The sequence below is a fragment of the Miniopterus natalensis genome, chromosome 20 (assembly GCF_054644295.1).
Source record: "Miniopterus natalensis isolate mMinNat1 chromosome 20, mMinNat1.hap1, whole genome shotgun sequence".
Lineage (NCBI taxonomy): Eukaryota > Metazoa > Chordata > Mammalia > Chiroptera > Miniopteridae > Miniopterus > Miniopterus natalensis.
The window spans coordinates 14195111-14210127 of NC_142100.1; the positions used below are offsets into that span (position 1 = coordinate 14195111).

At 56.3% G+C, this 15017-nt stretch overlaps 1 protein-coding gene across 1 annotated transcript in view; it reads left to right on the top strand.

Annotated features, from left to right (window-relative positions):
• Positions 1-11641, top strand: part of RSPH14 (radial spoke head 14 homolog) — a 64615-nt gene extending 52974 nt beyond the window's left edge. Inside the window, exons 4-6 of the mRNA XM_016204288.2 lie at positions 8299-8524; positions 9632-9768; positions 11403-11641. Of these exons, the coding sequence (XP_016059774.1) occupies positions 8299-8524; positions 9632-9768; positions 11403-11641 (602 nt within the window). The remainder of the gene's footprint in view (positions 1-8298; positions 8525-9631; positions 9769-11402) is intronic.
• The last annotated feature ends 3376 nt before the right edge of the window (positions 11642-15017 follow it).

Below are 15017 nucleotides of genomic sequence, written 5' to 3' on the forward strand. Positions count from 1 at the left end.
GCCATTCAGTGCTCCATCCCACCAGCTTCTCTGCAGTTGCCCTGGGCAGTCTTACCAAGTCCACCTGGTTACCCAGAGTTCCTGGAATTGTGCTAGAAGCCCCTGAGGTCCAGACCAAGGCACTTTTCCTCCTGGGACTCCAGGAAACAGAAGAGCTGAGCAGCTGGGACAGAGGGAGGAATTTATTCCGTGTCCCAAATTTAGAGTTGTGGCAGGCCCCCAGAACAGGGCGGGCAACAGGTACAGAGTGAAGCACCTCATGAGGGTAGGTGGGTTGCCTGCTCTCGCTGCAGCACCTTGGGCCTCACCCAAAAGCGGGCGTGTGCTTGGGGGTGGGGATGGAAGGGCAAGAAACACAGATGAGTAACAAACAGCCCAGCCCCTTCAGAGGGAGAGCAAAACATCTCTGGGAGCGAGTAAGCAAGCAGATCTATGGCAGAAGGTGACAGGGCCTTCTGAGGGGGAGGGACTATGTCTTATGCACCTCATGTCTCAGAAAGCCAAGGTCTGTCTGTTAGAGGAACACAAGAGAAGAGTTTTAAACCAAATGCTAGTGTCTTGTTGCTGAAGGCATGCCACTTCATCAGAGCAAGAGCATGGCCAGGCCCTCCCACACCATCAGCCCTTGCATGGAGACTCCCGGGCTCCACAGTTACTGCTCCCTGATGTCCACACCCCACAGGGACAACAGCTAAACATCGTCTTCCAGCCTGGCCAGGAAGGTAGTGAGGTGGTTGGTTACTCAGTTTCCTGGCCTTGCCCAAGGGACAAGGTGCCTGGAAAGGTAGTCCTAGGCTGCAAGGAGTCCTCCGAGGCCTTTCAAGCTCTTCCCCAGGCCCACCCCAGCTCCTGGGTTACACATGGCTCCCTCATACAGATGAGGGGACCTCGGCTTCCAGTGAACAGCCACAGCTAACAAGCAGGGGGCCGCTTTCCCCCCAGCTCCCTCAAGCCTTATGCGGGGCCCCCACCCACCTTTCCTGCCACACCTCCTATGGTTTCCCAAGCACTCCCTTTGCACCTGTCAGACCCAACTGTCTGAGCTCCTCTGTGCCTCAGACCATTTTCTCCCCTCTGTCTGCAATGCCCACCCCAGCTGTGCCTGTGTCCTTCAAGCTCCAGTTCAAATGTCACTTTACCCACAGGCCTGTCTGACTCCAGTCTGGGTCACCTCTTTAAGGTCCCTCGGGAGACCCCAGGACGCACACACTGGGTGGGTTATCTGAGCAAAGACCTTGCTCCCCTGTGGGGTGGTGAGTCAGTCCCTGAAGGGCAGATCCCATCCACTCCCACCCCAGCGCCGGGCCCTGGGGGAGCAAATGCTCAGTAAATATTTGCTTAATCGAATTTGGCCAAGGAGCTACCTCCAGACTGAGCCAAGGCAGCAAGACTGGGTCCCCAGGGCAGGGAAATCACTTGGGCAGGAAAAAAGCTGGTCAGGGGCTGGGCTGTCTCCTGAAGCCTGGCCAACTTCGCCTACCAGGCGGCTCCATCCATCCTCAGCCACCGACTCCAAGGAACCCTGGTCTTGCACTGCCTTTCAATCCTAGAAACAGAGAACCCCGGTTCTCGGCCTAGGCGGATTCCTGCCATCATCCATAAGCTCAGCACCGCCCTGAAGGCAGAGTCCCCTCGGATCTCTCCCGCAGGATCTCGAGCCCCAGCCCCGAGGCCCTCACAGCCCTCCCCCCAACACCCCCACCGCCTTTTAAGGGAAAAAATATTGAGCCAGGAACGTATCAAAATCTTGTACCGCGTCGATGCTCCTCTTGCTCTAAATGCATCGGAGCAACCTGCTCACTGCAAGAGCGGTGACGAGCGGTGACCGAAAACTGAGAGCCATCCGTCCTCGGGCCCAGGTATCCGGGGCCCTCTCCTGCGTTTCAGCCAAGGCCACGCGTCGGCGCTCCCGCCGCCCCGGTCGCCTCCTTCCCGCTCCCTCGAGAGGGAGACCCTGCTTCAGCGCCGCTCACGCAGGTCACCCGGCCGGGCCCCAGCTCCGCACCAGCAGCTGCTGGAAGGGGGGGTGGCGCGGCATCCCCAGCGGCCGCTGTCCACCACCCCCGGGCCGCAGCCGCCCCCTCCCGCCGGCTCCTCCGCCTGGTGGTACCCCGTCCCAGCACCTGCCGGGCCCGGGGCCACCCCTAGCCCACCTCGCCGGCATCCCCGCCCTCGCCGCCTCCCACCCCAGACGGGCATCCCTGTCGCTGTACCCGGCACCCCCAGCCCGGGCGGATCCCCAGCACAAAGGCCCGGGCGGGGCCCTGGGTGGGGGTGGGGTAGATGCCCGGGCCGCGCCCCCGGCCCCCCGAGGCTTAGCCGCACTCCCCGGCCGCGGGTCCACTCACTCACCTCCGGGCCGCAGCACCGTGCATCCGCCGAGCTGCTCCGGGCGGCGCGGGCGGGCGGGGTGACAAGCGAGGGCCGCGGCGCCCTCGTTCCGCACGACGCGGGCGGCGGCGCCCGCGCGGGGACGTGACCGGACCGCGGGCGGCGCACACACTCCGGCCGCCCTGGCTCCCTCCGCCCGCTCTCCCGCGCCGCCCGTCGCCCGCCGCCCGCGGGTCCGCCCGCCCCGCGCTGCCGCCGCCGGCAGGGGGCGGAGCCGCGAGAGCAGCGCGTTGCCAGGCCAACCGCGGGCGGGGGGTGCCGCGCGCCGGCGGGTGACCACGCGCCGGGCGCCACCGCCCCGCCCCGAGAGTCCAATCGCTGCTTATTGGGTACGAGCCGCTGACGGACGCCTCCGAAGCCCAATGGCGGCGGGCAGGGGCGGGGCCGCGGCTCGGCGCGCGCCGCAACCCGGCGCGGGTTCTCGGCTCTGGCGGCCGCTGGACCCGGCTATCCCGAGACCGCGGCTCCGACCCAGTGAAACTGTCTCTAGCAGATCTGGAGACCGAGCCTGAGAGCGGTCGATGGCCCCTGCCCTAGCTCGCCTCCCCGGCCCGAATTCAAACTCAGCTTGGCCTTTTATGAACTCCTCGACCTTGGGCAACCGATTGACCTATCTGGGCCTGTTGTACAAAGTAGAGTTAGTGGCAACCGCTTCCCTGGATTGTCGGGACAACCCACTAGAACGTGTGAAAGGGCTGTGCAAACCCTAAAGGTTTACACCGGTGAGGCGCATTAGCCATCCTTTGCTTGCCCACCCATCTCTTCAGGGTCCCTGGCAATTCTGGCACCGAAGATTGTCTTGGAAGGGAGGGGAGGGAGAAGCGCGCAGGAGCTGCCCCCTGCACCAGAGAGGTGAGAGGGAGTCAGCCCAGTAAAGGCCAGGGTCCCATTGACTTCTTTGGGATGGAAGCTTGCAGAAGGCATGGGATGTTCAGCAAAATGCATCTGAGGGCAGTCTGTCCAATTCTGTTTTCAATTTTAGGGGGAGTCCATCTGTGGGCCTCAGAGCCAGGAGCCCCTCACTCCTATGCTTAAAAGGCATTAATGCCTCCTCTGCCTTTTCCATTATTGTAACCTGAAGCTTTGTACATCCTTGAGCATCCCTGGTAAAGTGCAGATGCTCGCAGCCAACACCGACTTTATCATTTTACACTGTTGTGGTCATATTACAAGGAGCACCCCGCTCGTGGGCACAGAAGCACTGCAACTGACCATTGGCAGACGTAGATGGGGTGTTGGCCCAGCCCAGGTCTGTGGTCAGGGGCCGGGATCTGGTTCTGCCAGCTGGACACTGTGGCATCTCAACAGCATCCCATGACCTCTCTGGTATGATTCCTTTGCTGTGAAATGGAGACCATTGCGCTACCTACCCTCAGGGTTGTAGCCCACCTGCGAAGGAGCTGCCTAAACTGTCAGGAACAGGATAGAGGTTGGTGACGGGCATCCTGAGACGAACTTAGACCTGGCCCAGCACTAGCTGGAGGTGGCCAATGAGTACCAAAGGAGTATGGCCAGCACTGAGGGCTCCTCCGTGTGCATGTCTTCCATTGCAGCAGGCTGGGTTAGGCTGGGCCTCTGCCTGGAGAACCACGCAGAGGCCAGCAGCTGTGACAACAGGAAGACAGTGACACAGGCCCTGCCTTGGGGTGGATCAGAGGGGAGAGGGGGCTGAAAGTGAAGCACAGGCCCAGCTCTGCTGCCATTACCTGTATACCCTTGGGTGACTTACCTGGCTGAGCCTCAGTTCCCTCTTCTGTCAAAAGGGGACACCAATAGACTATCCCTAGAGGGTGATTCTGAGGAAGGATGCCCATTGGCACATGTTCAAAGATGAGGGAGAACAGATTCTGTTGCAGGATCAGGGGTTAGAGTTGAGCTGCTTGCAAGGGCGAACCTAGATGCAAGCATGAGATGAACCTCTACAGCAGGCAGTGCAGGTGTGAGATCAGAGGCTAGTCCATTGAGGGGTCTAATGGGGCTGCTGGACCCTGGTGGCCACCTCAAAGCAAGAGGTCACATGGTACCTACCAATGTTTGTAATCCTTCACACAGAAATCCTCATTGATGGCCTCCTCTGCACTAGGCACAGTTCAAGGTCCAGTTCTAGGATTTAGAGAGACCCAGCCCTGCCTGCTAGACCTTCCTGTCTGTGGGGCAGAGGCCGACAGCGGAACACAACCCACCATTGCAACTGTTCAAGGCTTGATGGTGGAGACCCACCAGAGAGTTTTATAGTTAGCTTTTTAAATTTGAGAGGGAGGAAGGCAATTTTTTGTTTCATATTTACAGTGGGCATGTTCCCATAATGTGTATTGTCCTAATATAAAGAATCAGGTAACAGAAACTAGTCAGTCCCGAACAAATGAAGCAGAGAAGTCAGTGCATGAGGCTGGGTTCAGGGGAGGACCGTGGGATCGTGGGGTAACAGCATGTGTCAGGAGAAGGTGGTGTGGTGGCTGCAGCCATGTAGAGAAGGAGCTGGCCCAGAGGTGGGGCTGGGTGATGGGGGGACCAAAGAGGGGGCCCACATGAGATGCCGGAGGAAGGGGTGGCACTTGCTAGGCAGGTGGAAGAGCAGTTGTCAAAGTGGCCAGGAAACCAGGGAGTGTCTCAAGAGGGAAGACAGAGTTAATCATGTCACATGCTATTGCAAGCAAGGCTGAGTAAGCTGAGGCCAGAGAAACATCCCCATGGGCAAAGGCAGGCACAGGCGGGGGTCATTCTGCCAGGAGTTCAGGGCATGGGGGCCATACAAGGCTAACGCTGGACAGGTGAGTCACTATGAGTGATGGTGGGCCCAGGGTGCCAGGCACAGATGTGTAGTCCCAGGGCTGTGTCATGAGTCCTTACTGGCCAGGACGACAGGACCAGAGACAGCATCTGGGCTCTATGGTAGAAAGGAATAGGGCCCTGGTGACTGAACCTATCCAGCACCTCACCAACCCAGCAGGGACAACTGGCTGAGGAGCCTCCCCCGGAGGTGGTGTCAACCCCGCCCCCAGGAAATGACCAAACAGCAACCGAAGTGGGGGTCCACGCCGTGGGCATCGTGACCCTCAATCCCAGCGGAGCTTCCTGGCTCATCAGCTGCCACACCCATCCTCGCACATCAGCCATGCTGAATCAGGGCCCTTCCCAAACACTGGTGGCCCATGCCTTCACCTCTCTACCCCATGAGGCCCTGCTCCCCTGGGCCTCCCTTCCTGCACATCAAGAGCCCTAGGACCCTGGAACTCCTCCTCTACACATGTGTCAACCTGTGCTGTAATGACCAGTCCTGTCCGACTCTCCCACTAGTCTCCCCAAGGGTGGTGCTGGTGGTGTCTCACTGTCTGTGGACCTCTGGTGATCATCCTCTCTGGCTGACTTGGCTCTGCGACTTACCTGTCCTGTTCCCCCAACCCCTACTGGCCAATTTTCAGGCTGTGACAGGGCCAGGTGGGTCTCTCCAGTTTGTTTCCTTGGGGTCTATGCACCATACCCCCAAAGACACTTGAATAAGCTATTGCAGATCTGGGTTAGTTATAAATAGCCAGGCCTGCTACTCTCCTTTTAGCTGAAAAGAAGCGAAGTGAACGAGCAGAGAGGCACACCCGGCATGCTTTTTATTTTTAATTTTCTCCCTCTGTCTCAAAAAGAACCCGGGTCCCTGTACTCAGCATTTCTAGAAGCAGAGGCCCTAGACAAATGCCTGAGAAACGAAACCTGGGGAGCTGAGGGCCCTAGCCTGGCTCCTGCTGCTGTGTGGCCTTGGGCACCTGAGGTGCCCCTCTGGCCCTCGGTTTCCTCATTAAGGTGGGGGGCAGTGGTGGTGATGACTTTGACCCCCTCCCTGTGCGCTGCCTCCTCCAGCCCTCCAGCCTGTGGCTCCAGCAGTAGTGGTTTTCCCTGGGTTTCCCTGGAAGGCCAGACCTAGGTGCAAGTGAGGCCACAGTCAAGCCCTGATTGGTTGGTGCACAAATTCCTCACTGCCCCCCCACCCCTGTCCCCGGGCCTTTGCTCAGGTGTTGTCAGCCAGGAACCTTCTCCCTCCATCAGCCAGCAAAATCCTTCTTGGAGAGTAAAATTGTCACCTCCCCACTGTGAGCTGCCCAGGCTGTGGCTGAGAGGGACCCATGCCCGGGGCAGGTAGGGAGCCTGTGGACTGGTGCCTGCACGGGAAGCAAAGCAGGGGCGGGAGGCCTCAGTGTGCTTCTGTCGGTGGTCTGTCTAGAAGGGAGGGCTGACAGAGAGAGAGGCTCAGGCACCCAGGAGAGGCGACTTGTGTGGCCCATTGCTAGGCACTCCTGCAGGGCAGGGACTGTACAGCTTTTGTCTTTGTATCCCACTCCCTCCCCCTTATCCCTGCCCCACAGGTGCTCGTGGCTGGGACTCAATGTTGGTGGAATTTGGGACTCTTGCTGTGCTAGGCCCAGATGTCCTGGGCATACAGTGACAGTCCCTTACACAGAGCATGTTCCCACCCACTACCCCATTGGCATTGCAAAACCCCCTACCAGGTAGGCTCAATTTAATAATGAGGAAACCAGGCTCAGAGAAGTTAAATGATTTGTCTAAGGTCACATAGCTGGATACATTTAGAAGTTCAAACCTAGGCTGTTTGGGGGAAATCTTGTATTAAAGCTTTAAAAAGCCCAGTACTCTTGATCAACAGGAAATGGCTTTTTCTGTCGTGAGTGGCTGCTCCACCACCCCAATGAGGAGCTGGCCAGGGGCACTGGGAGCTGCTGGACCTGCCACCCTGCTGCCCTGCCTCTCCACTCCTCTCACTCCACCCCTCTCACCCTGGGGCTGCCATTTGATGTCCTTTGAGAGTGAAGGAGAAAGACTGGAGTGACCTCTTCAAAGAGGAAATCCTGGTGCTAATTGGCACACAGAGACCTTTAGGCTAATTAACCTGTTTATTTGTCTCTCTCGAGTAAATTAAAGGGTTTAGCTGGGGAGGGCGGAAGAGAAAGGTGTTTGCTCCTGGCCACCTCTGTGGGGGTGAACTGATGGGGAGGCAGAGGAGAGGGTGGGCTTCAGGGTAGTAGTAACCGCTGCCCTTGTGCCGTGGGGAAGGGCTGCTCTCCCTGGTGGCATCTCGCTCACTTCCCCGTGTGTGCTGCTCTGGGCACATGGGAACTGGGCCCCTAGGGCTGCCACTGGGGCCGGTTCTGGGGCAGGAGCACGCAGGCATTCCCCAGGAGGGACCGGGGCAGAAAGAGCAAGGTGGAGCCCCTTCACCAGGGAGGCTCACTGCCTGTGCTTCTCCCGGCACCAGCGGCCAGCCATGCCATGTGGATCCCCCTCCCTTGGTGCACCAGGCCCTTTCACAACCCCTTGGCCAGACTCTATGGATTTCCTGTCACCTTTGGTTAGTGACACAGCTTTTTGGTGGATAAGTTGCTGGCCTGTTCACTCTAAATCTTCCCCCTTAGGCCCCAATTCAAGCTCTTTCTCCTGACTTCAAGGATCAGCCAGTCTGGTCTGGGGTCTTTAGCAGCTTAGAGGTGTCGCAGGTGGGGAGGAGGGGCCTAGCTGGTCTCCCACGCAATGCTTCCCTCTGCTGCAGGGTGGGGAAGGGACAGGGGCTCCTGTGTGCCTGGGTTCCCCAGGGGTGAGCTGCTGTGCTCTCCAAGAGGTGGCTGCATCCCAGGCCACTGAGCACCTCTTTAAGGCCAATGCTCCCCAGTCATAGGCGACCAAAGGTTGGGACCTTTCCAGGTCCTCTGGGGACTCATGGACCCCAGCCCTGCTTATCACCCTGCTGGCTGCCCAGTCGTCCTGCCTGGTAGTGGGGGCATTTACAGGTTGTCTTGTCCAGCCTCCTGCAGGACCCTGCAGGACTCTCCTCACCCCTGCATGACACCCAGCATGGGTAGGGGATGTGTCAGCCCACCCTCAGTGCCCTTTCCTTTCCCACAGGGGCCCAGGGCATTGTCATCAGCGGCCTGATCCCCTCGCTGGTGCAGAAGCTGCACCTGGAGGAGGAGAGGATCCAGGAACTCCTCCTGGACACACTGGCGGCCTGCCTGCTGGAGGATGCCACCGAGGCGCTGACCAGCCGCGTGGTGCCCTTCCTGAAGGAGATGCTCCTCAACAGCAATGAAAAGATCCGCAGCAAAGCCGCCTATACGCTTATTACTGTCAGGTGAGGCCTGCCGTGCAGATGGAGCAGGGAGGGCGGTGGTGGCCGGCCCTGGGCCCAGCTTCCCCAGGTGACATGCAGCACCGTCTGTTCAGAGACTGTTCTGATGTTGCAGCGTGGGAGTGAGGGGGTGCTCCTGGCATCGAGTGCGTACAGACCAGGGACGCTGCTCCACATCTTATGATGCACAGGACAGCACCCCCCCAACACACACACACAGAGGCCAGTGGTGCGAGGTGAGAACCCTGCTCCTGCCTCAGCGGCACTTGCTGTGGGATCCCTGCAGGACCCTGTACCTTTGTCATGTTCCTGAGGTGGAAGTCCACTCACCTTAAACTCCACAGCCTCACAATATCAGAGCCAATGGCTGGCCAACCCTGTGCTTTCCAGACTGGGACATGAAACACCTGTGTCTTTTGAGCTTTTATTAAGAGTGTCGCCCATATGAAAGGTCTATGGGCAGCGAAGTGTGGCAAAGGTTGATTCAACTAAGTGACTTGGGCCCTTTGCTGCAGGAGGGCCGTGCACTGTGACTCTCCCATAGGGCCCATGGGCAGTGTTTCCTGGCCCAAGGACCCTTTCTCTTTTAGGGGACGGTGTTCACCCTCTCACACTTTGGGAAGCTCTTTGGAGTCCTCTACTTTCATTTTCATAGCTTCATACAATGCCAGGATTAAAAGTGACCAAAAAGGTCATGTCACCTGAGGGTGACTGCTATTTGCATGGCTTAGCCTGTCCTGCCAGCTAGAACTCTTAAGGAGACAAAATGAGTCTCCCTGTGGTTCCCACCCTCCCTGGGTCCTGCTTCTTCCTCTTTAGGGGCCAGGGCATATGTTTGGTTTCTTCCCATGATACCTAGAGCAAGCTTCCATCACCCCCTGGCTCCTGGGAGGTCTTACCTTCAGTGGCTCCAGGCCATGCTCCCTGGTTGTCTGAGTGTAGGAAAGAGGCTCAACCTCACACCAATGTCCCAGGCCCTGGCCAGGCCTGGACCGCCAGGGATGGTCCCAACACAAGTCCTTTCCTCTGGTGTCCCCCTGGGGTGGTCCTGGGTCCTGATCCCTTCCTCCAACCAAGCAAAGCCACTGAGTTGCCCCCTCTCCGGCCTAGCATCCCCCTGGAGGGCAAGAAGCAGGTGTGGCAGTATGATGTCATCCCCATCTTGGTGCACCTGCTGAAAGACCGGGTGGAGGAGGTGCAGGCCAATGCCGCTGGGGCCCTCATGTACGCCATGGTGACCACCGAAGGTGAGGCAGTCTGCTGGGTGGGTATCCAGGTGGGCGAGGTATCCTGTGTGGGCGCTGGAGCTAACTGGTGGGGGTGGGCATCACTACAGCCTCCCAGCATGTTGGCTACCCTGGCCAGCTTTTCAGAACTCATCTTGCCCCCTTCCTGCCCTGCCAAAATGCTCCTGGCCTGTTGTTGAAGTCCTCTCAAGTCCGGGTCCCAGGTTCTGCCTGCCCTCTTCTTCCTGGCCATAGTGGGCTGCCAGCCATGTCACTTGGTCACTAGCATTAGGATCACTGTCCCTTCCTTGCAGGCTACTGCCTGGGCCTGGAATCCCTGCCTCTGTCCCAGGCCTCCTGTGAGCCCTGATTCTGGGATTCATTAGCTTGCCATTCATGATTCTGTTATCCTGAGGTTTAAGCAAACCCTAGAGCCCTTGCTTCTGTGGTGATTGAAATGGCTTTTCTCAGCTGGGGGTGGGGCTCAGAGTGTAAGATTATCTCCCCAACCCTGGAACTCCCAGCCACTCAGGCTTCTATATGCTGTTATCAAACCCTAGGCTAATGGAAGGGACTGGGCCTGGTTCTCCCACCTGGAGGCCAGGGCAGGCCATCCCTCCATGGTGACCTCTGAAAGCTGTCTGACCCTCCCCATGGCCCACCTTCGCCTGCACCAGCCCTATGTCCACCCCAGGCTTCCTTGGTGTTCCTCGGAGGATTGCCTGGGCCTCTGCTCCTCAATGAGCATGCTACAAAGACCCCAGAGTGGGGACCTTCCAGCCACTCCCCACTTGACCCTAGTGGTGGAATCTGAGACATACCAGAGGGGGAGAGGTTGGGCCTTCCCAGAGTCCACAGCCCCATTTTGATTGTTGGTTAGGATGCTAACCAACGGGCAGGGGCAGGGGCTCCCTGTGTGTTTATCTCGTGGGCATCCTCAGTGCAGTGTCTCCACTCCGGGTCCCTGTGAGAGCTCTTGGAGGGCCAGAGGGCTTATGGGGGGCCTGGGAAATGGCCTGAACCTAGAGATGCAAGGCCATTTTTTCCAGAGCTGGTACTCCACTGTGCTGGGTGGTAGAGACCCAGATGTCTCAGCCTCGGTGTCTACAATTTGGTGGGAGTGGCAGAGAGATGAGTGACATGAAGGAGAAGTGCTACATGCAGTGGGTTCAGGGCAGGGGCAAAGCCTTCTCTGCGAGGAGTGTTGGTGCTGACCCAGAGGACAGTGGGAGTTAGCAGAGCAAAGGAGGGGCTGGACAGGTCCCAGCAACAAAAAGAAGAGTGTTCAGGGCAGTAAGGTTGGGGACAGGGGGCAGCCACACCTTTGAGCAGTTGAGGTGGGGTGGGGGGTTGGGGAAGGCAGTGAAGGGTTAAGGAGGGGTGTTTCCTTTACACATCGAATGTCTGTGTCCCCACTGGACTGTAAGTACTATGAAGGCAAGCCAGTTGGGCTGGAGGGGCAGGAGATGACGGAGCCTGACCTAGGCTGGAGGCAGAAGAGATTGCAAGGGCCTGGGTGGGGTGAAGGAGGGCGCTCTGGGAGCAGGTGGCGCCTCCTCTGAGGTTGCATAGGCCAGAAGCTGGGGGAGGACTGCGGGGTGCGAGGAGGTGGGGCAGAGGCCCCCTTAGGAATGCCTGGTGTTGGTAACCCACAGGGAAGTATGCAGCCCTGGATGCAGATGTCATCTACCCACTCCTGAATCTGCTTAACTCGACCTTCAGGAAGGCCCGCCTGAATGCCATCAAGGCCCTTACCATGCTGGCCGAGGCCCCAGAGGGCCGCAAGTTCCTGAAGGCCCATCTGCCCATCTTCCGTGTCCTTGAGGTGGAGAACAATGAGGCCGTGCAGAGGGCGGCCCAGGTGGCCATCAAAGTCATTCAGTGGAAACCCTGAGCCTCTTGTGCAACGAGACCTGATAAGCTCCATGCCTGAATAAATGGGCTGAATTTCTTTCTCTTGGGTCTGAATGTCACTGATGTTCATGGTGCATGGTCATATCCTTCTCTCTCCTGCCAAAGGGGACATGCCCAGTCCAGAAGGACCAGGTTACAGGTGGCCAGATGAGGCAGCACAGGCTGAACTCAGGGCCCAGGGACTGGTGGGAAGCAACTCTGCTCTCTGCTGGGACCAAGAGTCCCCTTAGAAGGTAGAGGGCAGGGCTGAGCCTTCCAGGGACAAGAGATGGGGGGAAGGGAGTTGGTTGGGGGGAAGAAACACAGCTGGACCAGGCATCACCCAAGCTTTGGACATTGGAGTGACCAGGACCATGGGGTGTGGCAGGGCATGGCCCTGATCAGCCAGGTCTGCTCCCTTCCCATGGTGGGTAGCAGGAAGGAAGGTCAGAGGTGTCACCCCATGTGCGCTCTTGCTGGAGGAGGGTGAGTTGTAAGAGGCCCTCCCAGGGATGAGCACTCAGGGATGCTCCTTAAGGTCTAACGGCAGGAAGTCACCTGAGTAAGCTCTAGGCAGGCCTGATGGCACCCCTGCCCCCCACCCTCCCCTGTGCTCAGCCTGGCCCAGGTCTGTTTTGCCTCCACCTGCCTTGCTTCTCCCCCAAAGAGAAACTCGCTGAGGAGGCTGAAGGCTGGGGAGAGGGGAGAAGCCAGGTATGCAGGGGGACCCCTTAATCCCCCCACCCATCCCTGTCTCGTTTGGCAGGGTGACTATTCTCCAACCAGTTCCGAGCTCAACCAGTTTGGAGAAGCTGTGTGTGTGTGGGGGGCTTAGCTGAAGGGCTGGGCTCATTTGTCTGGGCTGAGCTAGAGCCTTAATCCTTTCCCATGAGCTTTTGGAGGCTCCTTGCCTCAAACAAGGTCTCCCTCATTATGTCACCACCCAGCAGCATATTTCCTGTGGGACAGATCCTCCCTGGCTCATGGCATGCCCACTCCTCCCAGAGTAAACAGTATCAGCAGGGCCAGAATTCCCAAATGAGCAGCCTCTGGCACTCCTTTCAGCGACTGGGCCCTTAACTTTCCTAGAAGAAACTGAGAAGTCTGTGTCCCTGGAATTAGAGGACTAGCCCAAATAGGTCCAAGAGGGTGTATTTGTTCCGAAAGGGAGTGGCTGCTGGGGCCAGCTGGGGCAGGTTAAACCTTATTCTCAAAACAGGTCCCATAAGGGAAACTTCTTTAGGAAAACAGGTGCTCCAAGGGCTCCAGTTCCTCATGTCCCCACCTCGCCTCAACCCACAGCAGGCTGGCTCCACCCCTACCTCCTCACTAAAGGACTCTGGCCTCCTTGCTGCCACGATGCTGGGCTCTTGTGATTGACATGTGCAGTGGCCCAGGTGTAGATGTTCCCTTCCCATGGCAGCTGCCTCCTCCAAAGGCTCTGGCTCTGCCCTCTTGCATTCCTTTGTAAATCTCTTTCTTTACATGACCAGGGTGTGTTTCTCACAGATGTGTCCTAGGCCCTCTCTCCTCCCAATCTCCCGCAGTCTCACCTGCTTGACACAGGCCTCCTCTACTAGGTTCCCTTCTTAGCTAGGCCTGCCTGCTGCCTTCTTTCCTCCAAATCTGGGTCTCCAGCCCCAGCCTCTCTCATGAGTTCTGGACCCTTCTATCCAACTTAACATCTACCCTTAAATGTCTCCAGGCAAGAATGAATACCAATCCTTCACAAAATATTCCCAAAAATAGGAGAGGAGGGTACACTTCCCAACTTATTCTATGGGGCTTACATTTCCCTGATATCCAAACCAGACAAAGACATAAGGAAAGAAGACTACAGGCCCTTTATGAATATAGACAGGAAAACTCAACCAAATATTAGCAAACCCAATCCAACCAAATACAAAAAGCATTATACACCATGACCAACTGGGATCTATCCCAGGTATGTAAGGTGGTTTAGCATATGAAATGCATCAATGTAATATATAAATAGAAAAAAAGACAGAAATCACATGATCATCTTAATACATGCAGAAAAAGCATTTGATGAATTCCAACACCCATTTATATATGTATATATAAAACCTCTCAGAAAACTAGGAATAGAGGGAAATTTCTCAACATGACAACATCTGCAAAAACTCACAGCTAACATCATACTCAATGGCGAAAGAATGGATGCTTTCCCCCTAAGGTCAGGAACAAGACAAGGATGTCTGCTCTCACTACTTCCATTTGACATGAAATAAAAGGCATCCAAATTTGAAAGAAAGAAACTAACTCTGCCTGGTCTGCCTGGCTCAGCATCGACGTATGATCCAGGAGATGGTGGTTTGATTCCTGGTCAGGACACATGCCCGGGTTTTGGGCTTGATTCCCAGCATGGGGCGTGCAGGAGGCAGCCAACCAATGACTTTCTCATCACTGATGTTTCTCTCTCTCCCTCTCCCTTCCTCTCTCTCTGAAATAAAAAAAAGAAGTAAACTATCTCTAGTTGCAGACTATATGATTTTGTATGTGAAAAATCCCAAGGAATACACTTACAAACTATTAGAATAAACAAGTTCAGCAAAGTTGCAGGATACAAGATCAAAAATTGTTTTGTTTTTTTAATACACCAGCAACAGAAATCCAAGAATGCAATTAAGAAAACAATTCCATTTACAATAGCATAGAAAATAATAAAACACCTAGAAATAAATTTAGCAAAAAAAGTATAAAACTTGAGTGCTAAAAACAAAATATTGTTGAAAGAAATTAAAGAGGAACTAAATAAATGGAAAGACATCCCATGTTCATGGATCAGAAAACTTAATATTGTCAAGATGGCAATTACTGTAGTATCTTTATGCAACTCAAAGTTAACATGTCCCAAACAGTGCTCAGCTTCTCCACTCCCCCCGCCCCCCCCCGGTCTTTTTCCAGTGTGGCCTGTCTTTGGGGTGGTATACCCCTTGCTCATATGCTCAAGCTGGAGAATCACCCTGGCCTCTCCCTCCAGAAGTCTAATCACCGGAGTCCTGTTACTTCTAATAGATGGCTACACTTGATACCATTCTCTTCTCTTTAGTTCTCTGCCACTAACTTGCCTGATTGCTCTATCAGTCTTCCATTGGGTGTACTGGGCTCCCTTTCATCTTTCCAGCAGCAGCCAACAAATCTGATCCTGTAACTTCCCCTCTGAAGCTCCCAGGGACTTAGGATCACAAAGCACATATGGCCTTCAGGTCAGGCCCCTGCCCACCTGTCCTCTCATCTCCCATTCTCTGCTCAGACCACGTCCCAGCATCCTCAAACATGTGCTGAACTCTTGCCCCATGTCTTCCCACAGGTCATCCCTTCTGTTATCCAGCTAACTGACCTCTTCCTTTGGT